Source organism: Akanthomyces muscarius, chromosome 2 (genome assembly GCF_028009165.1).
Source record: "Akanthomyces muscarius strain Ve6 chromosome 2, whole genome shotgun sequence".
NCBI classification, from domain to species: domain Eukaryota; kingdom Fungi; phylum Ascomycota; class Sordariomycetes; order Hypocreales; family Cordycipitaceae; genus Akanthomyces; species Akanthomyces muscarius.
Genome location: NC_079242.1, coordinates 2,074,286 through 2,097,596, shown reverse-complemented (window position 1 = coordinate 2,097,596; position 23,311 = coordinate 2,074,286). Strand labels below are relative to the sequence as shown.

Genomic DNA, 23,311 nt, shown 5'->3' with positions numbered 1-23,311 from the left:
AAACTGAAGGGTCAGGCTTTTAGAACTATGGCCGATTCCATTACTACTTGGGTAGCAAGAGTGCACACCGAAAGTGCTTTTCGTTTGAGCTGAATCTCTTGTAGCACGGCTAGCCAAAATGCCTAGTACCAAGTTTTGGCACGGTGTGCGACCGTGGCCCAAGGACCAGCAGCTTACGAAATTATTCTCCGCCGATTTTGTTGTCGGCACAGTTCTAGTGACGGTCAGTTCCAAAGTTATTTGTGATTCGGGTTGAGACTGACAGGCAGAGCCAGGCAATCCTCTACATTACTCTTTCTGCTCTTTACAACATCTTCTTTCACAAATTAGCGAGCTTTCCAGGGCCACTGTTAGCTCGCTCAGGACTGGTGCGTCAAGAGTTCTGGCACCTGACTTGCCGATGAAACCGCTAAAAGCAAAACAGACTTGGCGAATCTATCAATCGCAAAGAGGGCACCTGCATCACGCGATTCAGAAGGCCCATCAGAAACATGGTACGTTTTGCGACACCTGTGCTTGACTGTGTTTTCACGCCTTCCTCGCAGGACCGGTGGTCAGAATTTCTCCTAACGAGCTCTCCTTTGCGACGGTCGAGTCCTGGAAAGCAATCTACGGGCATCGCACAGGAGGTGCGCCGACGCCAATCAAATCCGAATTTTATTCCATCTACGGTGCCGGGTTTGGATCCCTGTGCATAGGAAGCGAGCGCGACCCCCATAAACATGCAAAGATGCGAAAAATGCTGTCTGCAGCTTTTGCCACCAAATCGCTGCTGGAGCAGGAGGAAATCATCACTACAGGTGTGGACGTATTCGTCAGTCGCATTGGCGAGGAGGGTAGCAACAAGAAAGGCATCAACATGACAAAATGGTACGAAATGGCCACCTTCGACATGTTGGGTGAGATGGCATTTGGACAGTCCTTTCAAAGCGTCAAGATTGGTAAGTGACGAACCAACATTTCCCCAGCGCACTAGCAGCGCGATCCGTGTACTCACCAGAATAGGCAAGCCGCACTTTTGGTCAGAAATTATTGTGAGCCACCTCTATTTCATCACTTTGATAGACAATCTCCGTCGTCTGCCTTTCATGGCCAGCCTCGCCAGGCTGCTATTCCCTTCTACTCTGGCGATGCAGAACAAAAATTCCCGATATGCCCGACAAAAAGTCACCGAGTAAGCTAACCGCAACTTCATCTTGCAGAGCAAAGAGTTCCGTGACTGACTGAGTCGAGATAGGCGTCTTCAGAAAAAGTCCACAAGAAAGGATTTTTTGTCTGTTGTTGTCGAGAATTACGAAAAAGGGTCTATTGACCAGGAGGAAATGGCGGCTCATGTGTCCACTCTAACGTACGTCTTGCTTCAGGACTGCGACTAGTTGCCATACTCGTTCTTGGCCTGACCAGTATACAGGATCGCTGGCGCGGAAACCACTGCCACTTTTCTCGCTGCTGCGACGTTCTACTTGCTCAAGAACCCGGAATGCTACCAAACATTGCAGAACGAAATTTCTCAAGCATTTGCTTCTTATGAGGATATCAACGCGACCAAGGCTCGTCAATTGCCCTACTTGCAGGCTGTCATCAATGAGGCGCTGAGAATCTACGCGCCCGGATCGGGAGGTTTCCCCAGGCTGTCTACAGGGATGAACGTTGGCGAATTCTACGTACCGGCAGGGGTAAGATCAAACAGCACGGTAAGTTTAGAGCAAAGATTGTGCAATACTAACAAGAAAAATCAGGCCGAGGTCATAACACATGCATGGACGCTCACCCATAGCGAAGAGTACTTCAGTGATCCCTACTCGTTCAAGCCTGAGCGATGGCTAGATCCCAACTCCACGGATGTAAAGGAAGCAAGCCAGCCATTCTCTATGGGGCCGCGTGGCTGCCTAGGGCAGAAGTAAGTTAACTCACATTTCTCTCCGCATCACTCTCCGATTGTGAATGATGGAAGACCTCATTTAAATGCAAACTTGCTGACATTTTTTTTCCCATTCGTCTAGCTTCGCGTGGATGGAAATCAACGTCATCTTAGCCAAGATGCTCTGGACCTACGAGTTGGAATTGCTAGACCAAAAGCTTGATTGGGTAGCTCAGAGCCAGTTACATGTCATGTGGTGGAAGCCGGACCTGATGGTTCGCTTTCACCGGCGACAGGAGGGAAGATTAACCTATTGAGTAGCTAGTCACCAACAGAACAGTGATCGCATGCTATGCCCGGAAAGGGAAAATTACTGGACACCTTACGGGTGTCGCATGAGCAGATCAGTGGCGTTCCTGGCTGGGGCAAGGGGGGGAATAGTAAGCAGGCCGGCAAGCCAGTGGAAGGTTAATATTACCATGTGGATCTAGACTAAACTGGCTAGCTCTCGGGCGTCACAGATTTGCGTTTATTCTCTAGTATCCGTAGACCTTGCTAAATAAGGCAAATCCGAAAGTCCCCTGTCTCGCCCGGTCTTGCCACATCGAGTCACAGCAGGCTTACAGCTAGTCACAGCGTCTCATCGCGACACCGGTTGTCACGCGAAAAATTGTAGTTGTTGCAGTGAATCGACCGAACGGAGTAGCTAACTGTTCTAACTCCCAGTCAATGTTCATGCTGAAAGACGGCTACGAAACACATGGTTTTATAGTCGTTGGCGATTGCGAATACATCCCTCCAGCCATGGAGACAAGCTCCCAGGAAATGCAAATGCAGCCTCTGCGCGTCGATCGAGATGAAGAAGGCAAGAATCTCGAAGTCGATAAAGTCAACTTGAGCGCGGAAGAGCTGGCAGTTATCCATAGTCAATTGGCCGAGCAAAGGGATTCTCCCACACCTTTCAGGTTTTTGTTCAATTGCGCTACCAAATTTGATCTCGCTCTGCTTGCAATGAGTCTGATTGCAGCAGTTGGGAGCGGCCTGGCGTTTCCTATATCCGATGTAAGAAAGTCTGCGGCCCTTCTTAGTGCGATAGTAACTGCTGAAACTTGTGGTGGAATTATAGCTACTGCTCGGCAACATGGGACAGTCGTTCCGCGGCTTCTTTGTCGGCGAAACATCGCTCGGTGCGTTCGACGCGCAAGTAAGCAGATTCAGCTTGCTTTTTGTGTACCTTGCAGTAGGCAACTTGCTTGCCAGCTTCGTTGCGATTGTCGGCTTCACATATGCGGGAGAGCGCATTCTACAGCAAGTTCGACAGCGATACCTTGAGGCGGTCCTGCGACAGAATGTCGCCTTTCTTGACACGATTGGCATTGGAGAGGTCAATAATTGTATTACCACGGATACAACGTTGATCCAAGACGCCATCACGCTCAAAGCTTGCTTTACAGTGGCCGCGTTCTCCAATTTCTGCGGCGCCATCGTCATTAGCTTCATCAAAAGCTGGCGACTCGCACTGGTGCTTCTTCCCTCAATTGTACTCATCATGCTATCCATGGGAGTTGGGGCTTTCTTTATGGTGACGAACTCCCAGAAGGCACAGGAGGCGTACGGGCGCGGAGCCAACATCGCGCAAGAAGCAATCAGCTCGATCGCAACAACCTTGGCTTTCAACATGCAGTCGCCGCTGCTCCAAAAGTTCGAAAATCACGCTGCTACCACACGTATCTATCAGTTCCGGAGTGGCGTGGCTCTCGGCTTCATGATGGCAGCTATGAATGCAGTCATCTGGTGGACTTATGGCCTCGCCTTTTGGGAAGGGTCGAGACTTTTCGTCAGAGGGCAAGTCGATATATCAGCAATCCTGACCGTCCTTTTTGCAATTCTTACGGGGTCGTTTGCACTGGGAAATGTCGCTCCCCATGGCCAGGCCATTGTCAAAGGTCTCACATCGACCAAGAAGCTTTCCGCCACCATTTTCCGCGCGTCACCAACAGATCCAAGCTCCAGCAACGGCGACCGTATCGAGGATATTCGTGGCGAGATTTCACTGACAGACATTCGACACGTATATCCATCGAGACCAGGCTCCCTAGTTATGGACGGCGTAAGTTTGCATTTCCCTGCGAACAAGACGACTGCTATTGTTGGCCCGTCGGGGAGCGGAAAGAGTACCATCGTTGGGCTCCTTGAACGATTTTTCGAGCCTGTGAGCGGAAACATAAGTGTGTTACCTGGTTCCGTTGACGCTAAATTCTTTCCGTTACTGACATGCTTCTAGGAATCGATGGTCACGACGTCACGAGCCTGAATCTCACATGGCTGAGGCAGCAAATTGGTCTCGTCAGCCAGGAGCCAACCATATTCTCGACGACGGTATTCGAAAACATTCGCTACGGTCTCATAGGTACACAACACGAGCACAAGTCCGCGGAAGATGTGAAAGATCTGGTGGAGTTGGCAGCCAAAACAGCCAATGCGTACGAATTTATCCAAGCGATGCCAAATGGGTTTCACTCGCACGTCGGCAGTGGCGGATTTCTCCTCTCCGGTGGACAGAAACAAAGAATCACAATAGCGAGGGCTATAATCTCTGATCCAAAAATCCTCCTCCTCGATGAAGCGACTTCGGCCCTCGATTCTAAATCCGAACGACAAGTACAGGCCGCATTGAACAATGCCGCGCTTGGACGCACAACCATCGTTATTGCGCATCGGTATGTTAGAGGATACGTCTCTTCCAATGTTCGGTTGCTAACCGCGGTGATCAGTCTTTCTACAATTGCTAATGCGGACAATATTGTGGTCTTTTCGGCTGGTCGTGTTGTCGAGCAGGGGACACACCGGGAATTACTTGCACTCAAGTCGCTGTACTACAAACTGACAGAGCAGCAACGCTGCCTTTCCAGTGACAAGAATAAAGGAGGCGATACTCATGACGAACATTGTTCAGTACAAGATAAGCTGCCCTCAGTTGAAAAGCAGCTATCGAGCAACCCGCTGCTCAGCGGCGGAAAAGAGGCGCCCGAGGACGGAAAACACTCCAGTTCCAATGAGATAGCAGCTTCGTCCAAGAAGTCCGCCTCTATTTTGGAATTGGCCAAATTTTGCTACCGTCTCAATCGGCGCATGCTGCTTCCCATCTGCGGTGGGTTTTTATTATCAGTCATTGCTGGCGGAAGTCATCCCACGTATGTTGCTGTCCGAAGAAAAGCTGTCGTATTCCATTGCAGAACAGTACATTTTTCTCCATTGTCCGATGCATTCGTAGGAAGGAGTTCCAATTTATCACTAATACGCTCAATCATAGACAATCAGTATTCCTGGCCAAAATCATGGGGGCCCTTTCTTCACAGCCTTCCGAGTTTGGTCACCTCCGCAGCGAAGTGAATTTTTGGAGTGCCATGTATCTCCTAATCGGAGTTACTACCATCGTTGGACTCTTAGGGCAGGCCCTTTGCTTCGTTTTCTACTCTGAGTATCTGACCTACCGGGCTCGTTGGCGCACTTTTGATACGATCCTTCATCAAGACATGGCAACTTTCTATCTTCCTGCATACTCCACGGCAAACCTGTCTATGCTATTATCACACAGCGCGATGCAGCTCCAGGGCATGGGTGGAGTGACAGCCGGAACCATATTGATCATCTTGACTATCATCGTCGCGGGCATCATCCTCGCTATCTCAGTTGGCTGGAAATTAGGGCTCGTATGCACAAGCACGATCCCGATTCTGTTCGCTGCTGGTGTCATGCAACTCAAATCGCAAGCACTCTTGGAAGCTCAAGCAAGAAAGGTCCACGAAGCATCAGCCCATTTTGCCTGTGAGTACAGCACCAGTATACGTACTGTGGCCGCTCTTACGCTGGAGAAGAAAGTGCTGGCGGAGTATCGCCAGGTGCTCAGTGGAAACCGGCGCAAGTCTTTGCTATTGATTGCTCAATCCTCTCTTTTGTTTGCCTTCTCCCAGTCTGCTGTGTTTCTCTCGTCTGCACTCACCTTTTGGTACGGCAGCCGCCTAGTGGTGCAGGATCATTACAGCATCTTTCAATTCTACGTCTGCTATACCGCGCTTGTTGCTGGAGCTTATTCAGCCGGAGCCATCTTCACGTTTGTTCCAGATATGGGCAAAGCAAGTGCTGCCGCTCGGAGCATCAAGGACTTTCATGATCGGCAGATCCTTCTTGATCCCAGGGAAGAATCGGGCGAAAGCGCTGCGGCAATGACTCCGTCTGTGCAGTTCGACAACGTCTCGTTCAGCTACCCAAACCACAAGGGTAACCTTGTCTTGGATAGGGTGAGCCTGACCGTGCAGCCTGGCCAGTTTGTTGCTCTGGTAGGCGCAAGCGGTAGCGGCAAAAGTACAGCGGTATCTCTACTCGAACGATTTTTCGATCCCGATGAAGGACACGTCGTAGTAGGAGGAAAGAATATCCAGAAATGGAATCTGAGAGACTACCGCAATCAGCTAGCCCTCGTGGGCCAAATGCCCATCCTGTACGACGGCACGATTCGGGAGAACATCGTGTTAGATTCTACTGCAGAAGTCTCGGAGCAACGAGTACAAAAGGTCTGCAGAGATGCTAATATTTGGGACTATATAGTCTCGCTGCCGTAAGTCGAAAGTTCTCGAGCTGCAGGCGAAGGTATGGAGCTAACATGTTCTTCCGCCGTCTAGTGAAGGACTTCAAACGCAGGTCGGGGCCAGAGGCACGATGCTTTCTGGTGGACAGAAGCAGAGAATCGCAATTGCAAGGGCGTTGCTGAGAGATCCCAAGATTCTGCTGTTAGATGAGGCGACGTCGGCCCTTGACTCAGAATCCGAGCGAATCGTGCAAGCGGCATTAGACGAGGCCGTGCAAGGCCGAACTACCCTTGCAGTCGCCCATCGCATCAGCACGGTGCAACGGGCAGATTGCATCTATGGTAAGTAAAACAATACTTGCAGTGCCGAGATACATGTTCAAATTTCAGATGGCTAACTTGGATATTAGTGCTAGACCACGGTCGAGTCGTCGAAAGTGGCACGCATCAGCAGTTAATATCATTAAAAGGAAGATATCATGAGTTGGTTCAGCTGCAGAACATCGATGAGCAGTAGACCGCCAGTTTAGAATTACTGAATATTTCACAAGTTTAGCTGCTTAAGTTTCACTTACATCCGACGTGCAATAGTGCCGGAAGGCTTTTGTGATTTTAAGTTAAAAACTAAAAGTAAAGCCCTGAGTGACTGACTGCCAGTTGACCCTGGAACGCGCCAACGGCGCCATAAATCATATCAATAGTGACCGCCTCGGGCAGATCCACATGGAAACAAGTACATGGGCATCCTTGCAAGAAGAGATCATAAGTTGGCGGAGTTTCCGCATTCTTGGTAGAATCCCGTGCTGGAAAGCACGCCAGGACATCGGGCTTTCGGCGGCGACTTGTAACATTCATTTCAGGGCACTTTCAGCTTGCCTCTAATCTATAGCAGCGTCTTGGGGTATGTTTTAGCGGCCTCCGCCACTGGAGGGAACGGTTTAGTGGTGATTACTGTGACACTAGTTAGTGTGTAAGAGCTAAGTTCGGAAAGACGTAGAGAAGTCCAGGCAGTATCTGCCCTGATACTCCGGGCAGGGTTATACCTAGCAGAAGTCCGATCATGCCGCCCGGCGCCGTCGTACTTACCTATTACGGCTGCCTGTTTCGGACAAGTTATCAGCAGTGTGCATGGTGATGTTATAGTTTGAATAATTGAGAAGTTTGTGATGCGACCGTCACTTTCATACAGGGCAAGCAATACTTGCCACTTTAATTTTGAACCTAGAAAGCACGGTCCTGGCCAAGCTTGTTTGCCGGAGCAGATCTACGACACAGCACGATGAACCGATCATCAGTGGTGAAGACCCTCGTCAAGCTGGTTTTAGCGCACCCAGTTGCTGCGCTGAGTGTCGCTGGATGCGTTTATCTCCTGTCACTTGGTATATATCGTCTCTACTTTCACCCGCTTTCAAAATTCCCAGGTCCTCGAACCGCCGCATTGACAGTATGGTACGAGTTCTACTTTGACGGCATTCAGAAAGGCCGCTATACTTTTGAGATCAAGCGCATGCACGACAAATATGGACCGATTGTGCGCATCAGCCCGGACGAATTACACGTCAGTGACCCGAGTTTCATTGACGAGCTCTACGCCAGCGGCGGCAAGAAGAGAGACAAGTATGGATATTTTTGCTCGCAATTCGGAATTCCAGACAGCGTCTTTGGAACAGCCGAGCATAGCTTGCATCGGTTACGGAGAGGCGCGATGAACCAATTCTTTTCAAAGGCGTCCGTCACGAAGCTCGAGCCCATAATTCACACTGCTATTGAAAAACTTGTCGCACAGCTTCGTGCGCATGCAGGATCCGGGAAGCCCGTCATCATGAACATGGCGTTTAGCTGCATGACTACCGACATTGTCACCGAGTACGCCTTCTCCAAAAGCTACAACTTTTTGGACTCGCCGACGTTTGAACCAAATTTCCACAGAGCCATCGTTGCTGGCAGTGACATGGGCCCTTGGATCAAGCAGTTTCCTTTTCTTATTACGCTCATGAACCGCCTCCCGGAATCCATGGTCATGAAGCTCAATCCTGAAGCGGCAGTCTACGTGCGGTTTCAAGAAGACATTCGTCGGCAAATTAGACAAACACAGGGCAAAATTGAGCGTGGCGAGGAGGAAAAGGGTCCCAATCAAACCATTTTTCAGGAGCTCTTGACTGGAAATCTGCCTGACCAGGAGAAAAGACTCGAGAGACTATGGCAAGAAGGTCAGATTGTGGTTGGTGCAGGCACGGAGACCACGGCCTGGACTCTCTCTGCAACCCTCTTTTACGTGCTGAACGATCGCCGCGTTTTCTTAAAGCTGCACCAAGAGTTGATGTCCAACATCGATGGCGCAGAGAAACGTAGCACTTGGAGCGAGCTGGAGCAACTTCCGTACCTCAGCGCCGTGGTCAGCGAGGGCTTGCGCTTGTCTTACGGCGTGAGCACTCGCCTGCAGCGAATCAACCCTGTAAGCCCCTTCTTTTTCACTGCAAAGAGGCAAATCAGCAATGCGACAATTAAGAAGGAATATATTATTCCTCGAGGAACACCGGTCGGTATGACGGCAACTCTCGTTCATACAGACCCAACCCTATTTCCTGATCCACATGTCTTCCAACCGGAAAGATGGCTCGACGATAGCGGAGAACGCCATCACCATCTCGACAAGTATTTGCTCTCCTTCTCTCGTGGAAGCAGGCAATGTATCGGCATAAAGTAAGCTATTTTTCCACAAACGTGGTGGGATCGATTTATTTCCAGAGTGCTGGCGTCCTTGCTAACTTGGCGTTTTAGTCTGGCGTACGCCGAGGTGTATCTCTGCCTTGGTTTACTTCTCCGTCGCCTCGGGCCGAAAATGTCGCTTTATGAGACTTCTCTTGACGACGTGGAGATACACTATGATCGATTTGTACCGACACCCAAGGAAGGTACCAAGGGCATCCGTGTTCTCATACATGAGTAAAGAATTTCATCTACTTGATTAGGGTCATGTTTCTGTGCGTCTTTGCTGGATTTTCTTAGTTAATAATGACCTGGTCGCGACTTCGCTTTTGTTTCTTACAGGGGTTAGCATCATGGGAATCAATAGAAGTCGTACCCAAATATGCAAAGTGTACATGCACTATAACTGTTTCCCACGCCAACCTAGATATAAAACAGCAAATACGGTGATGCGTCTTGAACATTATGAAGACTAAATTACTCGACTTTGCGCACATAATTCTATCTACCCTGGGCTCTTACTGCTCGCTGAGCCACCTCGTCAGCGATCCACACGTCCAACGATTATGCTAGTTAGTGATGGAATTACCACATTCGGAAGCGGGTGTGGGTATCCAGAACACTCCAATAGGCACGGATAGAAATTCGGGAACGGGCGAAAGCAAAATCGGCTTAGAAACGTTCCAGTCTACTACAAACGTAGTGCTGCATATTGCGAGTGTTCATATCACTAATCCGCAGAGCTCACCGATACCTCACAAGTCACTGAGTCATCACATATTGCTGTTCAATGAGGAATCTGTACACAATGGCTCTCTCAGCTCTGGACTCGACCTGGCGTCCAGATGTTATCGCTGTCGCGCTAGGGGTTGTGCTGGTATTGTTCATCTGGCGATCAGTAGCAAGGAGCAGGGAGATTGAGGCGCCGCTTTTGACCAACGCTGGCAATGATTTCCACAAGATCATGAACGAGGGCTATTCACGAGTGAGTCTTATGCACAATCCCCTGTCGTTTTTTTCCTTTAAATCAAAGAATAACAGTGGTACTAATATAGAACCTGAATGAAGCATAGGAACAGCTTGTTTAAAATTCCCACGTCGAATAAGCCTATGGTCATTGTGCCGACTGCCATGCTTGACGATCTCAAGACGGAGCCAGAGTCAAGCATTTCTTTCCGACGCGAAATGTACGATCGCTTTCTCGGCACGTATACATCGGTCGCTTCCAACAGCCCAACAATGATTCAGTCGGTCAAGGTTGACCTGACCCGAGGACTTCCCCAGATTCTGCCGGAGATGCAAGAGGAGGCTCAGTTTGCAACTCAACAATGTCTAGAGGGCGCCGACTTCGACAAAGATGGCTGGTTCCGCACAACGGTATATGGCGCATCTACTCAGATAATAGCTCTCATTTCGGGAAGAGTTTTTGTTGGCCTGCCCTTGTCCAGGAACCAGGAATGGTATGCTGGAACATGTTCGCCCAAAGTTGATCGTGGATAATGCTCGAGCTAACCACATCACGGGACAGGATCGACATCTCGATCAATGCCACAATTGACTCCTTTACCGGTGCCGCAGAGATGTGGAAATACCCATCCTGGTCATGGCCAATCATGCAGTACATTGTTCCGCAGACGAAACGCGTTCGGTACTACAGGAAACGAGTCGCGCAGATACTGAAGCCGCTTGTCGAGGCTCGACTATGTCAGGCTAGTGAGGACTCATCGTACAAGAAGCCCGCGGATATGATCCAGTGGTTCATCAACAACTCTGGCAAGAAAGCTGGCGACATGGCCTTCCAGGCGAATGAGCATATTGTTGTCAACATCGCAGCTATACACACTACAGGCGGGCAGCTCGCGCATACGCTGTATGACCTAGCTCGCTTTCCCGAGTATGTGCCCATTCTGCGAGACGAGATCGACCAAGTTTTACTCGAAGAAAGAGGCAGCGGTGCCATCACGAAGCAGACCTTGTTCAACCTGAAAAAGATGGATAGCTTCCTGCGCGAGGTTCAGCGCGTCAATCCTCCATCCCTAGTTTCTACCAACCGCAAGGTTCTGAAGCCGATGAAGCTGTCTGACGGGACAGAGTTGCCTGCCGGCACCTCTCTGGCCGCGCCTGCTGGTTGTGTCAGCAAAGATCCCAAGCTGTGGCAGGACCCGGAGAATTTCGACGGGCTCCGATTCTACAATCTTCGCCACGAACAAGGAGATGAAAAGTATCAATTTGCGAGCGCGAATAAGGAGGCACTGAGCTTTGGTAAGTTTGGCCAAATCTGCAGCGATGTAAGTCTGACATCTAACACGGACACAGGGCACGGTCGGCATGCGTGCCCTGGTCGATTCTTCGCCGCGGCTGAGCTAAAAGTCGTGCTTGTGCAGATTTTGCAACATTACGACGTTGAACTCTGCCCAGACTACAGCCGGAGCCGGCCACTGAATGTACATGTTGAGATTATGGCGGCTCAAGACCACACCTACGAGCTGCGTTTTAGAAAGAGAACGATGAATGCGTAGATGAGGCTAGAACAGAAGTTCCAATTATGCGTCATGTATCTATTTTATTGACTATTTATTTGATTTCTTGACCAAAATTGTGCATCCTGTCCTCTCGTCAAAAACCCATCGGCGACGATTCTGCTGTATTGCTTTATGGTTTTATGGTTCTTTCAACACTGTGTACATGATCCTACAAATTTCCTTGATAATAAGCTCAGAAGTGCATACTACCACAACAGATTTTAGTATGACCACACTTTCCGCGTGCCTAAACCTTTAACCTTGTGGTTATGCTGTCGGTCAGCTTGGACTCGATCTTGGGCGTAAGCAGGCTGAAGATGACCCCCACTGCACTGAATGCAATGGTTGAGAGATAGACTGTCGTGTACGCCTTTGCATTTGCAGATTTGAATGCCTCCATGCCAATACTGATAATTCGAGAGGACACCCCCGGTATGTTGGTCAATTGAGAAGGGTTCGTTTGGATGGTGGCAATGAAACTCGGCACTGAAGAGCTTGGAAGTCCTGCCTGCACCAAAGCTCCGGTCATAGTTCCCGGGATCGTGGTTCCGAGCCTGTTGTTCAGAATAGCAGTGTATACCGTCGCGGAGCTGGTAGAAATGACCGTCCTCAGAGCGCTGGCGACGCCGACGCCGGTTCCGATCATGCGCTGGTTTTTAAGCGTCACGGAGAGCGACACGAGCGCCAGGGCATCTACCCAACCCAAAGCGAATCCGCCAATGCAGAGGAGGACTACTATAGTAGTCATGTTTGTGGTTGTGACACAAGCATTCGCTGTGCATAAAACAGTTAGCATGGAACTGGGAGCGTTAGCCTTGCACGCATTTGACTTACCACCATAAAACGCAGCACCGACGGCGGAAGCGACAACTAGTTGGTACTTGATGCGTCCGATTTTCGTTGCGAAGAGACAAGCAACGATCTGGCCAAGGAGCGGAGGACCACCGATGAGACATTTGAGCCATCCTTGGCGGTCTGGGCTAACATTGGAGTAGAGGACGTCTACTTGGCGTGGGAACACAATGTTGAAGGCATAATACATGCTTGCTGCCATGGACAATGTACCAACGACTGCGACCCACTGGAAGTTGGAGAATAGCTCCATCGGAACCAGAGATCGTGGACCGTCCAGACGAAGCTCGAAGAGCACAAATGCAATGAGAAGCAGTCCTCCGATTGCCATAGTGGAGATGACGCCAGCAGACTTCCACTGGAAGACGCTTCCTCCCCACGAAAGACCCATCAGGAACAGCAAAAGACCTGCGGCTAGAAGAAAAAGTCCGATAAAGTCGATTTGTTGCAACATGGAAGTTTTCTTCTGGGAAGAGTCCGAGGTAGCGTTGGACAAATCGTTCCATGACGGAGGGTGATAGAACAGCACCCAGCAAGCCAAAGCAGCCGCATTGATGGCGATGATGAGAAAGTAGCTCGATCTCCAGGTGCTCGCGGTATTGTTGAACAAGGCCGTTGCGACAATCGAGGAAACACCAGACACGGGAATCAGCAGGGCGTAGATGTAGATGGAAGCCATGTAGCGGTTCTTGATGGGGACGATTTCCGCAATGAGATAGGGAAAAGACACTTGCGTGGACGAGCCGAGACCAATAAGGACGTTGGCACCAATGAGCATGTTGATACTTGTGGCTGCGGCACCAACTATGCAACCAATGAGGGCCAGAGCCGTTCCGCCGATCTGGCAGTACCGACGGCCTAAGAGATCAGACAGGCGGCCGACAATGGTGAGCATGACAGCCTGGGTCAGGTTGTTGGACAGCGAGATCCAGACGTAGTTGGGATCAGGCCCGATGTCCTGGTTGATGTTGGACAAGACGGGCGCAATCAGGGAAAAGGCTCCTATGCCGGCCATGCCGGCGAGACCGATGGCCGCCAACGATCCGATGTAGTTGACGGACGAGAAGTAGCGGTCTTTGAGCTTCTCTGTGATATCGGTCGAGGTCTCCGGGAATACAGAGACGTCCTCGGACGAGCGCGGCTCTCCCATCTTCTGGATGTCGTCCATGGCCGTGGTGATTGGGACTTGATGCGTGTCCGAGTCTGCGCTGGGCGGCTTTTCCGTCGTCGAGGGCAACATTATCAGTAAAGAGCCGGGCAGAAAAGGCGCGTCAGGTAGAGTGAACGGAGACAGAACAGTGTATATTGATCTATGACGCCTATATAAAGCAATAACAGAGAAATTTTCGGTCCAATTGTCCTTCTATAGTCTTGAGTGGCTGCTTACACGGGGTCTACGGACCTCGTGTGCCAAATTGTCTGGACCAGAATGTCAAGACCCTCCTCAGAAAATTTTCGCACATCATTTCCACGAAAAAGCTAAGTCTATTACCATGTGAAGTACTTACAGACTCTCCTTAGGGTGTGCGGTTATATCGCCGCTGTCCTGGTGTAGATGGTAGTGGCAGTCGGACATGCCCAAATTGGAATTGTCCGGTGTCGGCTCCGAGAGCAAACACCATGTCCGCCCAGCACTCGGTCGACTTACACGCCTGAAAAAGGTCAGAGAAAGCGAATGGGCGTGATTCTAATTGCAAGAAAATGAATGAAGACGGCATTTTAGGAAACACACCCAACCAGAGCCCCACGTTGCTGCTACTGTTAAGTGTCTACATTTGGTAGGCATAACGGCCGCCGCTAACTAACTTGAAGGTTTGAATATGCAAGGGCTGATTCGACAAGAAACCAAATTCGAAGTCCGGTATTTTGAATTTCATTTTGCTAGATTCTCCAGGCTGTCTATTTATTTGATTGTTTTTTCGCCTTTGTTTTGTTATTAGAAACAAGATGGAGCTTGGTAGTCACCTGAAAGGGGAGTTTCCATTCGATACGACGTGGACAAACTTGAATCACGGTAGGCGACACATTCCATTTTAAGAAAGCAAAAGAAGGGCGGGGCAAAAGAAGAGAAGTGTGAACTTTGAAAACTTCAGTAGCTAACTGTATTGCAGGATCCTTTGGAACCGTGCCAAAAGTAGTCTTATCCAAGCAGCGGGAGTACCAAAACGCAGCTCTGTCGCGCCCAGACCATTTCATGTGGTACGACTACCCACGACTTATTGAAAGCTCGAGGGCCGCAGCGGCAGCGCTCGTGAATGCTCCAGTTGAGACGGTCGTATTCTTGAGCAATACAACCGAGGGTTTGAGCACCGTGCTGCGAAATCTAGAATGGGAAGATGGCGACGTAATTCTGCACTTTTCTACCGTCTACGACCTAACCAAAAAGGCCATTGACTTTACCGTCGACCAGCAAGGGGGCAAGCTGACAACCCAGGGAATTGAAATCGAGTACCCCGTTGAGGATGAGGAAGTGGTACGTCGCTTCGAAGACGCAGCACGCGCTGTCCGAGATTCCGGCAAGAACCCATGCCTCTGCGTCTTCGAGCTGGTGTCGTCTCAGCCAGCAGGGCTGTTCCCATGGGAGGCTCTTGTCCGCGCGTGCCGGCAGCTGGGCATCCTCAGCATGGTCGACGGCGCGCAGGGCGTCGGCATGATCAAGCTCAACCTCGCCGCGACGGATCCCGACTTTCTCGTGTCGAGCTGCCACAAGTGGCTGTTCGTGCCACACTCCTGCGCCGTCTTCTACGTGCCGGCGCGGAATCAGCACCTCCTGCCGAGCCCTCTGGCGACGAGCCGCGGATACAGCTCCAAGTCGCAGCGGGAGCCAGCCGCATCGAGCTTTGACGCGAAAAGCTACTTTGCGCGGAACTTTGAGTTTACGGGCACGCGGGATGCGTCCGCGTGGCTGGCGGTCAAGGACGCCCTTGCCTACCGGGAGGCTGTGCTGGGCGGCGAGGACAGGATCATGCAGTATCTCGTTCGTCTGAATAAAGCGGGCGGTCAGCAGATTGCCGAGCGTCTGGGAACGTTTGTATTGGACAATTCCAAGGGCACAATGACGGACTGTGCTTTGTGCAATGTGGCGCTGCCACTTTGGCTAGATGCCAAGGGAGCGGGCGCGAAAGAGTCTGATGTTGTGCTGCCTGTTGAAGCACTCGACAGGGCGATGGGATGGATCTTCAAGCTACTGATGGAGCAGTACAAAACATCAATGCCGCCATTTATCCTTGGCAAGAGGTTCTTTTTGCGGGTCAGTGCCCAGGTATATCTCGATCTCAAAGACTATGATTTCGCAGCGGTAATAGCAGAGGATATCGTGAGGGGCATACGAGATAAAAGTTATCTAGAGGACTCTCGCCTATGAAAGGTTGCACTGCGTAGTTAATGTAGTATTTAACAGAAAATAAATATACTGGAGAAAAATAAATGTGCTCATGTAATTTGTGTATTTCTAGTCGCAGATGAGCTGCCACGTTTTTACTTTTGCCATTTCTCAACGGAAGAAATCCAATTGCAACAGGTATCAAAATGAAATGTGCGGGCCACATGATGTATGCAACCCTGTCTAATATATGCGGTCTACTTTTTTTTTTTGCTTCGTCTTTCGCTACGTCTCACCAGATGTCGCATCGCTCGTAATTGCATCTAATCGTCCTTGAAGGCATCCTGTCTAGCCTGCACCAGGCTTTCGTCGGCGCCCTTGGGAGGACGGTTGGCAATAAGACGCTGAAAGACGGTTAGCCATATATGTCTTTTTTTTTCAGCCAACTTGCGAAAGGAAAGACAGTACTCACAACGAGGTTGCGCAACAAAATGGCAATCGTCACCTTGCCAACAGAAGGCACGTAGATGGACGCCTTTTCTTTAATGGCCGGGCCGTCAAAGTTCTTGTACGACGAAAAGTTGATGCAGACGGCGCCGTCGCGGATCAGCTCCGTCGGGACCTTGAACGACTCGACGGGGACGCCGCCAATGACCACGTCGCTCAGCGGCAGGCACTCGGCTAGGCCCCAGCCCTCCTTGTCCTCGACCTTGTGGCGCGGGTTCTTGATGCCCTGGCCGCGCGTGAAGAGCTGCACGCCGGTGACGTCGACCGAGTAGACGGTGGCGCCGTCGTTGGCGAGCAGCGCGGCGAGCGGGCGGCCGTTGACCTCGGAGCGGTTGATGACGGTGATGGTCTTGCCGAACAGGCGGTTGCCCGTCGCGAGGATGGGGTTGTAGATTTGCAGGTACTCGAGGATCTTGACGACGGCCAGCGGCGTGCACGGCAGGATCGACTTCTTCGTGTTGGCGGGCGGGTCGATGAAGCGCACGTTGTGGTACATGTTGGCCAGGTGCTGGTGGCGCAGGCCCTCGACGTCCTTGCCGAGGTCAACGACCTCCTGCACGTACTTGTCGTGCGTCGGGTTCTTGTTGAAGATGGGGTAGTAGACGATGGTGCCGTCGACGGCGTCGTCGTCGTTGGCCTTCATGATTTCCTCCTCGAGGAGGTCCTTATCGACGACGCGCAGGTCAAAATCGAAGCCGCTGGAATCCATGTTAAAACTGCTGCACTCATCAAGCAAGAGATTGGATTGGCTGCGCGCCCGCTGAGCTCACTTTTCTTCGCAAGTCTTCTTGGACCACTGCGCGTACATGACGGCCGCGGGGTCATCGTTGGCCAGGAACGCGGCCAGCGTGGGCTTGTGGTTGCTGTCGCCGAGCACCTTGGCGAGCGTATCCTTGACCTCCTGCAGGTAGCCCTTGGAGATGGTCTCGGCGGTGATGACCTTGCAGGTCTTGGGAGTCGTCTGAACAGCCATCTTGAAAACGATTTTTCCGTAGGACCTCCGGTGTCGCTTTGCAGCAGTCGTACAGGGCTGTTACGCGGGGGGGGTGACGACGTGTCGGGTTCGGCAAAGGGCGTTTATCTGACTGGGAGGACACTACAGTATAGAGCGCCAAAAAAGGTAAAAAGACAAAGAAATCGTGCTTTCTCCTTGCAGGTGGAGGGACAGAATCGTGAAGTTGCGGAATTAAAACAAAAAAAATTGAGCCGCTTTCAGGTGTCCAGGGACGGGCTGCCCCTCCTACCTCTTTCGGCCTAGTCCAACGTTTGCCCATTACACCATTGTTTGAAGCGTGTACTTAGTACAGGCAGGCAGGGCTGCGCAGTGCGCACAATTAAGGTGAAGAGAAGGGAGAAGCTTCATATTCACTGAACACTCGCGTCATAAGTTTGGCAAGGGCCTACGATGTTGCGATGCATGGTCCTCTTCCGGCCCATCGCGGCCTCTATCCGCTCCGGCACACCAGTACAGTACCCACCAAGGTAGATCTACCGTACCGTGGTGCTGGTCCACTGGCCGGGCCCGACCAGCCGTCGGTCGCCTTTGGCTGCCACGCAAGATGGCGGGAATTACAAAGTGAAACTATGGTCGAGTCGCGAATTTTGATCTCAATTTTGAAAGAAAAATTCCACATTCACAAATTGCAGGGAGACGGCTGCGCAATTGGTATTGGCTGCGCCCATCACAAGACATGGGCGCAGCGGGAAGTGAGCCGCCTGAACAGTTCGGCCTCTTGCTGTGACAACTCGACGCTGACAAATTTCTGGCAGCTTCACATTGCGCCAAATTTCATGCCGTGCAAGATAACAAAAGGAATTCGCCAAACCGCGTCAGCCGCCCAATTCCAATCCATGCCCTATCTCGTATCTCAGGGCGTCGTCTTATCAAAGGCTCGGCAGAGTAGCCGTCGTTTGTGCATCTCCGTCGTTGGTATGGGCATGTGTCGAGGGGAACGGCCAGACAGGACAGGTTCTTGCGTTGGAGAAGCGCTCCGCGGAGATGAACGTTCAAAGATAGAAAACGAGTTTCCAAATAGATCGGCTCGGCTCTGTCTTTATACCAGCTCCCGGGCCTTATCACCCTGGTGGCGTTGGTCGCGGATGGCTGTGGGCCCAAACGTTGATAAGCCGGGGCGCTGGGCTGGCTATCAACACCACTGCCTGGCCATGCGTCTCAGGCGCAGACACTAGGTTTATCTTAACCCGGGGTTTGGTCCAATGAGAGGTGTCGTAATTCGTCTGGACAGGTTCCGGGGAGAAATGCGGTTTCCCTCGACCATGTGCGCCCTTGTGGTAGGTGGCACGGATGAGCCAATCTGTGACTAGGTGTTGGGGAGTCAGGCCCAGGCCGGACCAGTTCACTCAGTAACTGTCTGGCTGCCTCTTGAACTGTGTAAAACCATTTGAACATGGTTTGTTTATGCAGTAGTGACTATACGAGTATGAATAAGTGAGCCACTTGCAGACCATGACGAGCATTCAGAAGACTCAGCACCGAGATCTGCTTCATAAACACATCAACCGGGACAAAGTGCCTCAGCGATAAGACTTTCTTCCAAGAGAATATCAATTCACATGTCTCAGCAAGACTTCCAAGACGCCAGGTAATAAGGCGTCGACGGCAACGCACTTGATGCGCCATTCAGGCCAGACCAGATAACAGCCCCATCTCCGCCACGCTCATCTGCCAGCCGAATACTGGCAGATTAGCCTCGACTCTGTTCCAACGCCGGGGTAGGGGTGCGATTTCTACTTCAATATTGAGGCGCATCAAAGATTCCCTCGGGCGTGGTTCGATGAATCGCTCGGTTTCATCAGACACCCCATCTCAGCCCTGCCTTGCTGGACGAAGTATAATACAAGACAACACTCGCCCGTTGCGTCTTGCTTTCATACTTCTGCAACGAGATAAATTAAGGCTGTATTATATTAGCACAAACATTGTTTATACAATGCCTCGCTTCAGCTTCTCTGCCCTCTGGGCGGCGCCAGAGGTGTGCCCCGTCAGCAAAAAGGCACGCAGCATACCCGTCCTCAACCCCGTCAACATGTACGGGCGAGTCTTTTTCTTTTCCTGGATGGGCTTTATGCTCGCATTCTGGGCCTGGTTAGTTCATCGCACCTTTCCATTAAGGCCATTCATCTAACATCCCCTTCACAGGTACACATTCCCACCGCTCCTCACCGTCACCATCAAAAAGGACCTGCACCTCACCGACGTCCAAGTCGCCAACTCCAACATTGTCTCCCTCGTCGCCACCCTCCTCCTGCGCTTCGCCACCGGTCCCCTGTGCGACCAGTTCGGCGCCCGCCGCGTATTCCTCGGCCTGCTCCTCCTCGGCTGCCTGCCCGTCGGCCTGGCGCCCCTCGTCCGCTCCGCCAACGGCCTCTACGTCGCGCGCTTCTTCCTCGGCGTCCTCGGCGCCACCTTTGTGCCCTGCCAGGTCTGGTGCACTGGCTTCTTCGACAAGAACGTCGTCGGCACCGCAAACGCCCTCGCCGGCGGCTGGGGCAACGCCGGCGGCGGCATCACCTACTTCATCATGCCCGCCGTCTTTGACTCGCTCGTCGCGCGCCAGGGCCTGAGCCCCTCGACGGCCTGGCGCGTCACGTTTGTGGTGCCGCTCGTGTGCCTGGTCGCCTGCGCGCTCGGCATGATGCTGCTCTGCCCGGACTCGCCCGTCGGCGACTGGGGCGCGCGCGGCGAGCGCATCCAGGAGAACCTGCGCGTCCTCCAGCTGCGCGCCGGCAGCACCGACACGGGCATCATGACGCCCAGCGACACGTACTCGTCCTCGGAGGAGGAAAAGGGCAGCGCCAAGCTGCCGGCTCCGGCCGGCGGCATCTCGCACCAGCAGGCCATGGACATTGCAAAGGGCGAAGTCGTCGTCAAGCCACGCTTCAAAGACTCCTTCTCCATCCTGCTGTCGCCGCAGACCATCTTCCACGTCGCCACGTACGCCTGCTCCTTTGGCGGCGAGCTCGCCATCAACTCCATTCTCAGCTCCTACTACAAGCACAACTTCCCGCACCTCTCCCAGACGGCGGCCAGCAACTACGCCGCCATCTTCGGCTTCCTCAACGTCGTCACGCGGCCGCTTGGCGGCGTCGTCTCCGACGTGCTCTACAGCAGGAGCGGCGGCAACCTCTGGTTCAAAAAGGCCTGGATCACCACCTGCGGCGTGCTCACCGGCGCGCTGCTCGTCGTCATCGGCCGCGTGGACCCGTCCGCGGCCCATGGTGGTATGAGCATCGGCGTCCTGGTCGCGCTGGTGATGCTCATGGCCATCTTCCTCGAGGCCGGCAACGGCGCTAACTTTGCCCTCGTGCCGCACGTCCACCCTGCGGCCAACGGCATCGTGTCGGGCGTGACGGGCGCAGGCGGCAACCTCGGCGGCGTGCTGTTTGCGATCGTGTTTCGCTTCATGGACCACGGGCGCGGGTACGCCCACGCGCTCTGGGTCATTGGCGTGATTCACATGGCGCTGAACCTGGCGGTGTGCTGGATAGCACCGCTGCCAAAGGGCCAGGTGGGAGGCCGATGAGCGGCTGCTGGTGTTTAATTTTTTTCACGAAACTTATGACGTCGATATTTCAGTTCAAAACTTCAAGGGAAATTATTGCAAAATTATATCTCACCGTGCGTACTTCTCGCTGCTGTAGATGATGATGCGCCTGGATTGTAGAACATGTGTTGCCTGCAAATGAAGTTTCCAGTACCAAACAGTCTCAGGCAACCCAACACCAAGTGCATGACATCACCGTGTCGCACAAGTGTCCGAGTTCTACCATTGTTTCTCAGCCATCGGAATATCCGTCTCCAATTACCAGAATCTGTTCGTCCAATCCCTGGTGGCATAGCATATAGTATCAGGCACCTGGAATGCCGCTAGCATTCCAGGCGCTCTAAACAATGCTTCCTTGCTTTTCACACGAGTAGGCGGGCGCGAAAGGCTTCGCCGTGGTCCGATTTCGATGATTGGCGTTCCCTTCGTAATTAACTAGTTATTGTTGAATACGCGTTGAAAACTCGGCGTTAATCGAGTCTCATCAAAAACGGGCCAACGACGACGATGGCGCTAGTTGAGATGGACGAGGTGGCACCAGCATCTCGCGTCTATTCTCGTGTCTCACTAAAGAACGCGCCAACCTTTTTCCTTTTTCTGCAGTCGGTCGTCGGCCCGAGCTGGAGAATCCCTGTCTCACATGCCACAGCATGGAATCTGACGACTGTCTTATTACACACGACCTGCAGCCAAAAAAGCCATGTTGGGATCAAAGTCAACAAAGACGAAGGCGGGGCAGGCGTAACGTGCACACGACACTATGGCAGTTGGCTCGTCGTCAGCACATGCTACGGTACAATTACACATGGAGGCTGCATAGGCAAGAAAAGTTCAAGTATATTAGCTGTGGCGTAAATTAAGCAGTCATGAAATCTCGTCTCGTGGTGAGACGGCGCGGTATTCATGAGCAGGGACCTCACGACGAGGGTAGACCTCTCAACTGTGAGTTCTGCTCAACTGCCGCTTTCCTTTCCCTATAGATTTTGTTGTTTTGGAAACCAACATCGTAATTAAAGTTGCCATATGTGCAGAGCCGAGCCAACGAGGTTTCGTTTGGCAGATAAGAAAAGCATGGCTGGCCAAACCGAGAAACCCGTATCCGTATATACCGATGCAAGATGATCGAGACTTAAATGAGAACCAAAAGACACCATATCGAAGTCATGATAAGATGAGCCTAGATCCATTTACAGGGCAAGCAGAGCGGCGACAAGACCACCGATGGCGGCAATGGAGCCGGCGGCGTGGGCAGCACCGCTGGAGGGTTTGGTGGCGGGAGCGGTGGTCTGGCTGGCGGTCTGGCTGGCGCTCTCGGTGACGACGAGGCTGGTGGTCTTGCTCATGGTGGTGGAAGCATGGGTGGTGCTGTTGTGAGCAACGGTGGTGTTGGGGTGGGCGGTCGAGCTGGTGAGGCAAGAGGTGGTGGTGTTGGTGGCCGTCGTGGTGGTGGTGGTCGAGGTGGTAGTCGAGGTGGTGGAAGCAGAGGAGAGTGTGACGGTCTTGGCGCCCTGGGACGAGGTCACGGTGACGGTGGAGGAAGAGCCGCTGCCGTCGGCCTTCTTGATCTGGAAGGGCTTGGAGTACTGGACAACCTTGTCGTCCTTCTCCCAGACGAAGCGGAGGCCGTAGGTGGCGTCGTCGCCGAGAGAGGCGTCGACGTTCCAGGTGTACTCCTTGTCGGCGTTGTTGACGGCTGGGGTACAAGTTAGCAACCAGCACGTACATGATTACTGGCATAGCTGGGGGGTGGATCTCACAGGCAATCTTCTCAGTCTTGACAGTCAGAGTGTTGGGGTCCTTGCCGCCGAGGAGCTGGATGTAGACGGAGCCCTCGGTGTAGGGAGCAGGGTTCTCCCACTTGACGACGTAGGGCTTGCCAGCAGGGAGCTGCTCGTCCTTGTTGGGGGTGTTGATCTTGTCGAAGCCCTCGGTGGCATCGACGCCGACAGCGACGGCGGAGGCGGCAAAGGCCAGGACGGTAGCGAGGGTGAAGCGCATATTGTCTGGTTGGTTGGTTGGTTTTTCGTGGGAAGAGAAGACGGGTTTGGTAAGAGGGAGGGTAGAACAGGCGAGGTTCGTGGGATTAAGTATAGAACGGTGTTTAAAGAGTGACTGTGGTTGAAGAAACCGTGAAATACGAGACCGAAGTCAAAAATGAACGAATGTGTGGGTGGGAGGGAAAAGAAGAAAAGAAGAAGAAGAAGGTGAGAAGAGGCCGCGACGAAGAAAATGAGACATGAGGCGAACCGGCAGCCAGGAGCGCAATGGGCCCCAGTCCCAGCGCAGGCTGGTGGGCAATTGCCAATGGGCAGGAGTGGCAGCTGCCAGCATCCATGCATGCCACACCCACTCACACCAACAACACCACGCATTCCATTTCCATCA

The 23,311-nt window shown here is 52.3% G+C and overlaps 8 protein-coding genes across 8 annotated transcripts; 5 read left to right on the top strand and 3 right to left on the bottom strand.

The window, feature by feature from the left end:
* Positions 1-118: 118 nt before the first annotated feature.
* On the top strand, positions 119-6,966 carry LMH87_003794 (uncharacterized protein; the record flags this gene model as incomplete). The annotated part of the gene is made up of 17 exons (XM_056194917.1): positions 119-223; positions 276-368; positions 425-494; positions 546-941; positions 1,006-1,174; positions 1,238-1,348; positions 1,412-1,676; positions 1,740-1,900; positions 2,004-2,136; positions 2,588-2,923; positions 2,988-3,048; positions 3,103-4,089; positions 4,146-4,581; positions 4,636-5,055; positions 5,175-6,479; positions 6,544-6,791; positions 6,860-6,966. 17 exons carry the CDS (start codon positions 119-121, stop codon positions 6,964-6,966), a joined length of 5,403 nt encoding a protein of 1,800 aa, XP_056048597.1.
* Positions 6,967-7,728: 762 nt separating this feature from the next.
* On the top strand, positions 7,729-9,399 carry LMH87_003793 (uncharacterized protein; the record flags this gene model as incomplete). The annotated part of the gene is made up of 2 exons (XM_056194916.1): positions 7,729-9,152; positions 9,231-9,399. 2 exons carry the CDS (start codon positions 7,729-7,731, stop codon positions 9,397-9,399), a joined length of 1,593 nt encoding a protein of 530 aa, XP_056048596.1.
* A 567-nt stretch (positions 9,400-9,966) lies between these two features.
* Positions 9,967-11,677, top strand: LMH87_003792 (uncharacterized protein; the record flags this gene model as incomplete). Its single annotated transcript, XM_056194915.1, has 4 exons — positions 9,967-10,143; positions 10,227-10,618; positions 10,687-11,420; positions 11,475-11,677. The coding sequence occupies 4 exons, from the start codon at positions 9,967-9,969 to the stop codon at positions 11,675-11,677; spliced, it is 1,506 nt and encodes a 501-aa protein (XP_056048595.1).
* A 250-nt stretch (positions 11,678-11,927) lies between these two features.
* Positions 11,928-13,772, bottom strand: LMH87_003791 (uncharacterized protein; the record flags this gene model as incomplete). Its single annotated transcript, XM_056194914.1, has 2 exons — positions 11,928-12,454; positions 12,515-13,772. The coding sequence occupies 2 exons, from the start codon at positions 13,770-13,772 to the stop codon at positions 11,928-11,930; spliced, it is 1,785 nt and encodes a 594-aa protein (XP_056048594.1).
* A 707-nt stretch (positions 13,773-14,479) lies between these two features.
* LMH87_003790 (uncharacterized protein) lies at positions 14,480-15,896 on the top strand (the record flags this gene model as incomplete). The annotated part of the gene is made up of 2 exons (XM_056194913.1): positions 14,480-14,546; positions 14,644-15,896. 2 exons carry the CDS (start codon positions 14,480-14,482, stop codon positions 15,894-15,896), a joined length of 1,320 nt encoding a protein of 439 aa, XP_056048593.1.
* Positions 15,897-16,177: 281 nt separating this feature from the next.
* Positions 16,178-17,334, bottom strand: LMH87_003789 (uncharacterized protein; the record flags this gene model as incomplete). Its single annotated transcript, XM_056194912.1, has 3 exons — positions 16,178-16,258; positions 16,327-17,059; positions 17,132-17,334. 3 exons carry the CDS (start codon positions 17,332-17,334, stop codon positions 16,178-16,180), a joined length of 1,017 nt encoding a protein of 338 aa, XP_056048592.1.
* A 1,978-nt stretch (positions 17,335-19,312) lies between these two features.
* On the top strand, positions 19,313-20,905 carry LMH87_003788 (uncharacterized protein; the record flags this gene model as incomplete). Its single annotated transcript, XM_056194910.1, has 2 exons — positions 19,313-19,467; positions 19,522-20,905. The coding sequence occupies 2 exons, from the start codon at positions 19,313-19,315 to the stop codon at positions 20,903-20,905; spliced, it is 1,539 nt and encodes a 512-aa protein (XP_056048591.1).
* A 1,208-nt stretch (positions 20,906-22,113) lies between these two features.
* Positions 22,114-22,924, bottom strand: LMH87_003787 (uncharacterized protein; the record flags this gene model as incomplete). The annotated part of the gene is made up of 2 exons (XM_056194909.1): positions 22,114-22,619; positions 22,684-22,924. 2 exons carry the CDS (start codon positions 22,922-22,924, stop codon positions 22,114-22,116), a joined length of 747 nt encoding a protein of 248 aa, XP_056048590.1.
* Positions 22,925-23,311: the final 387 nt, after the last annotated feature.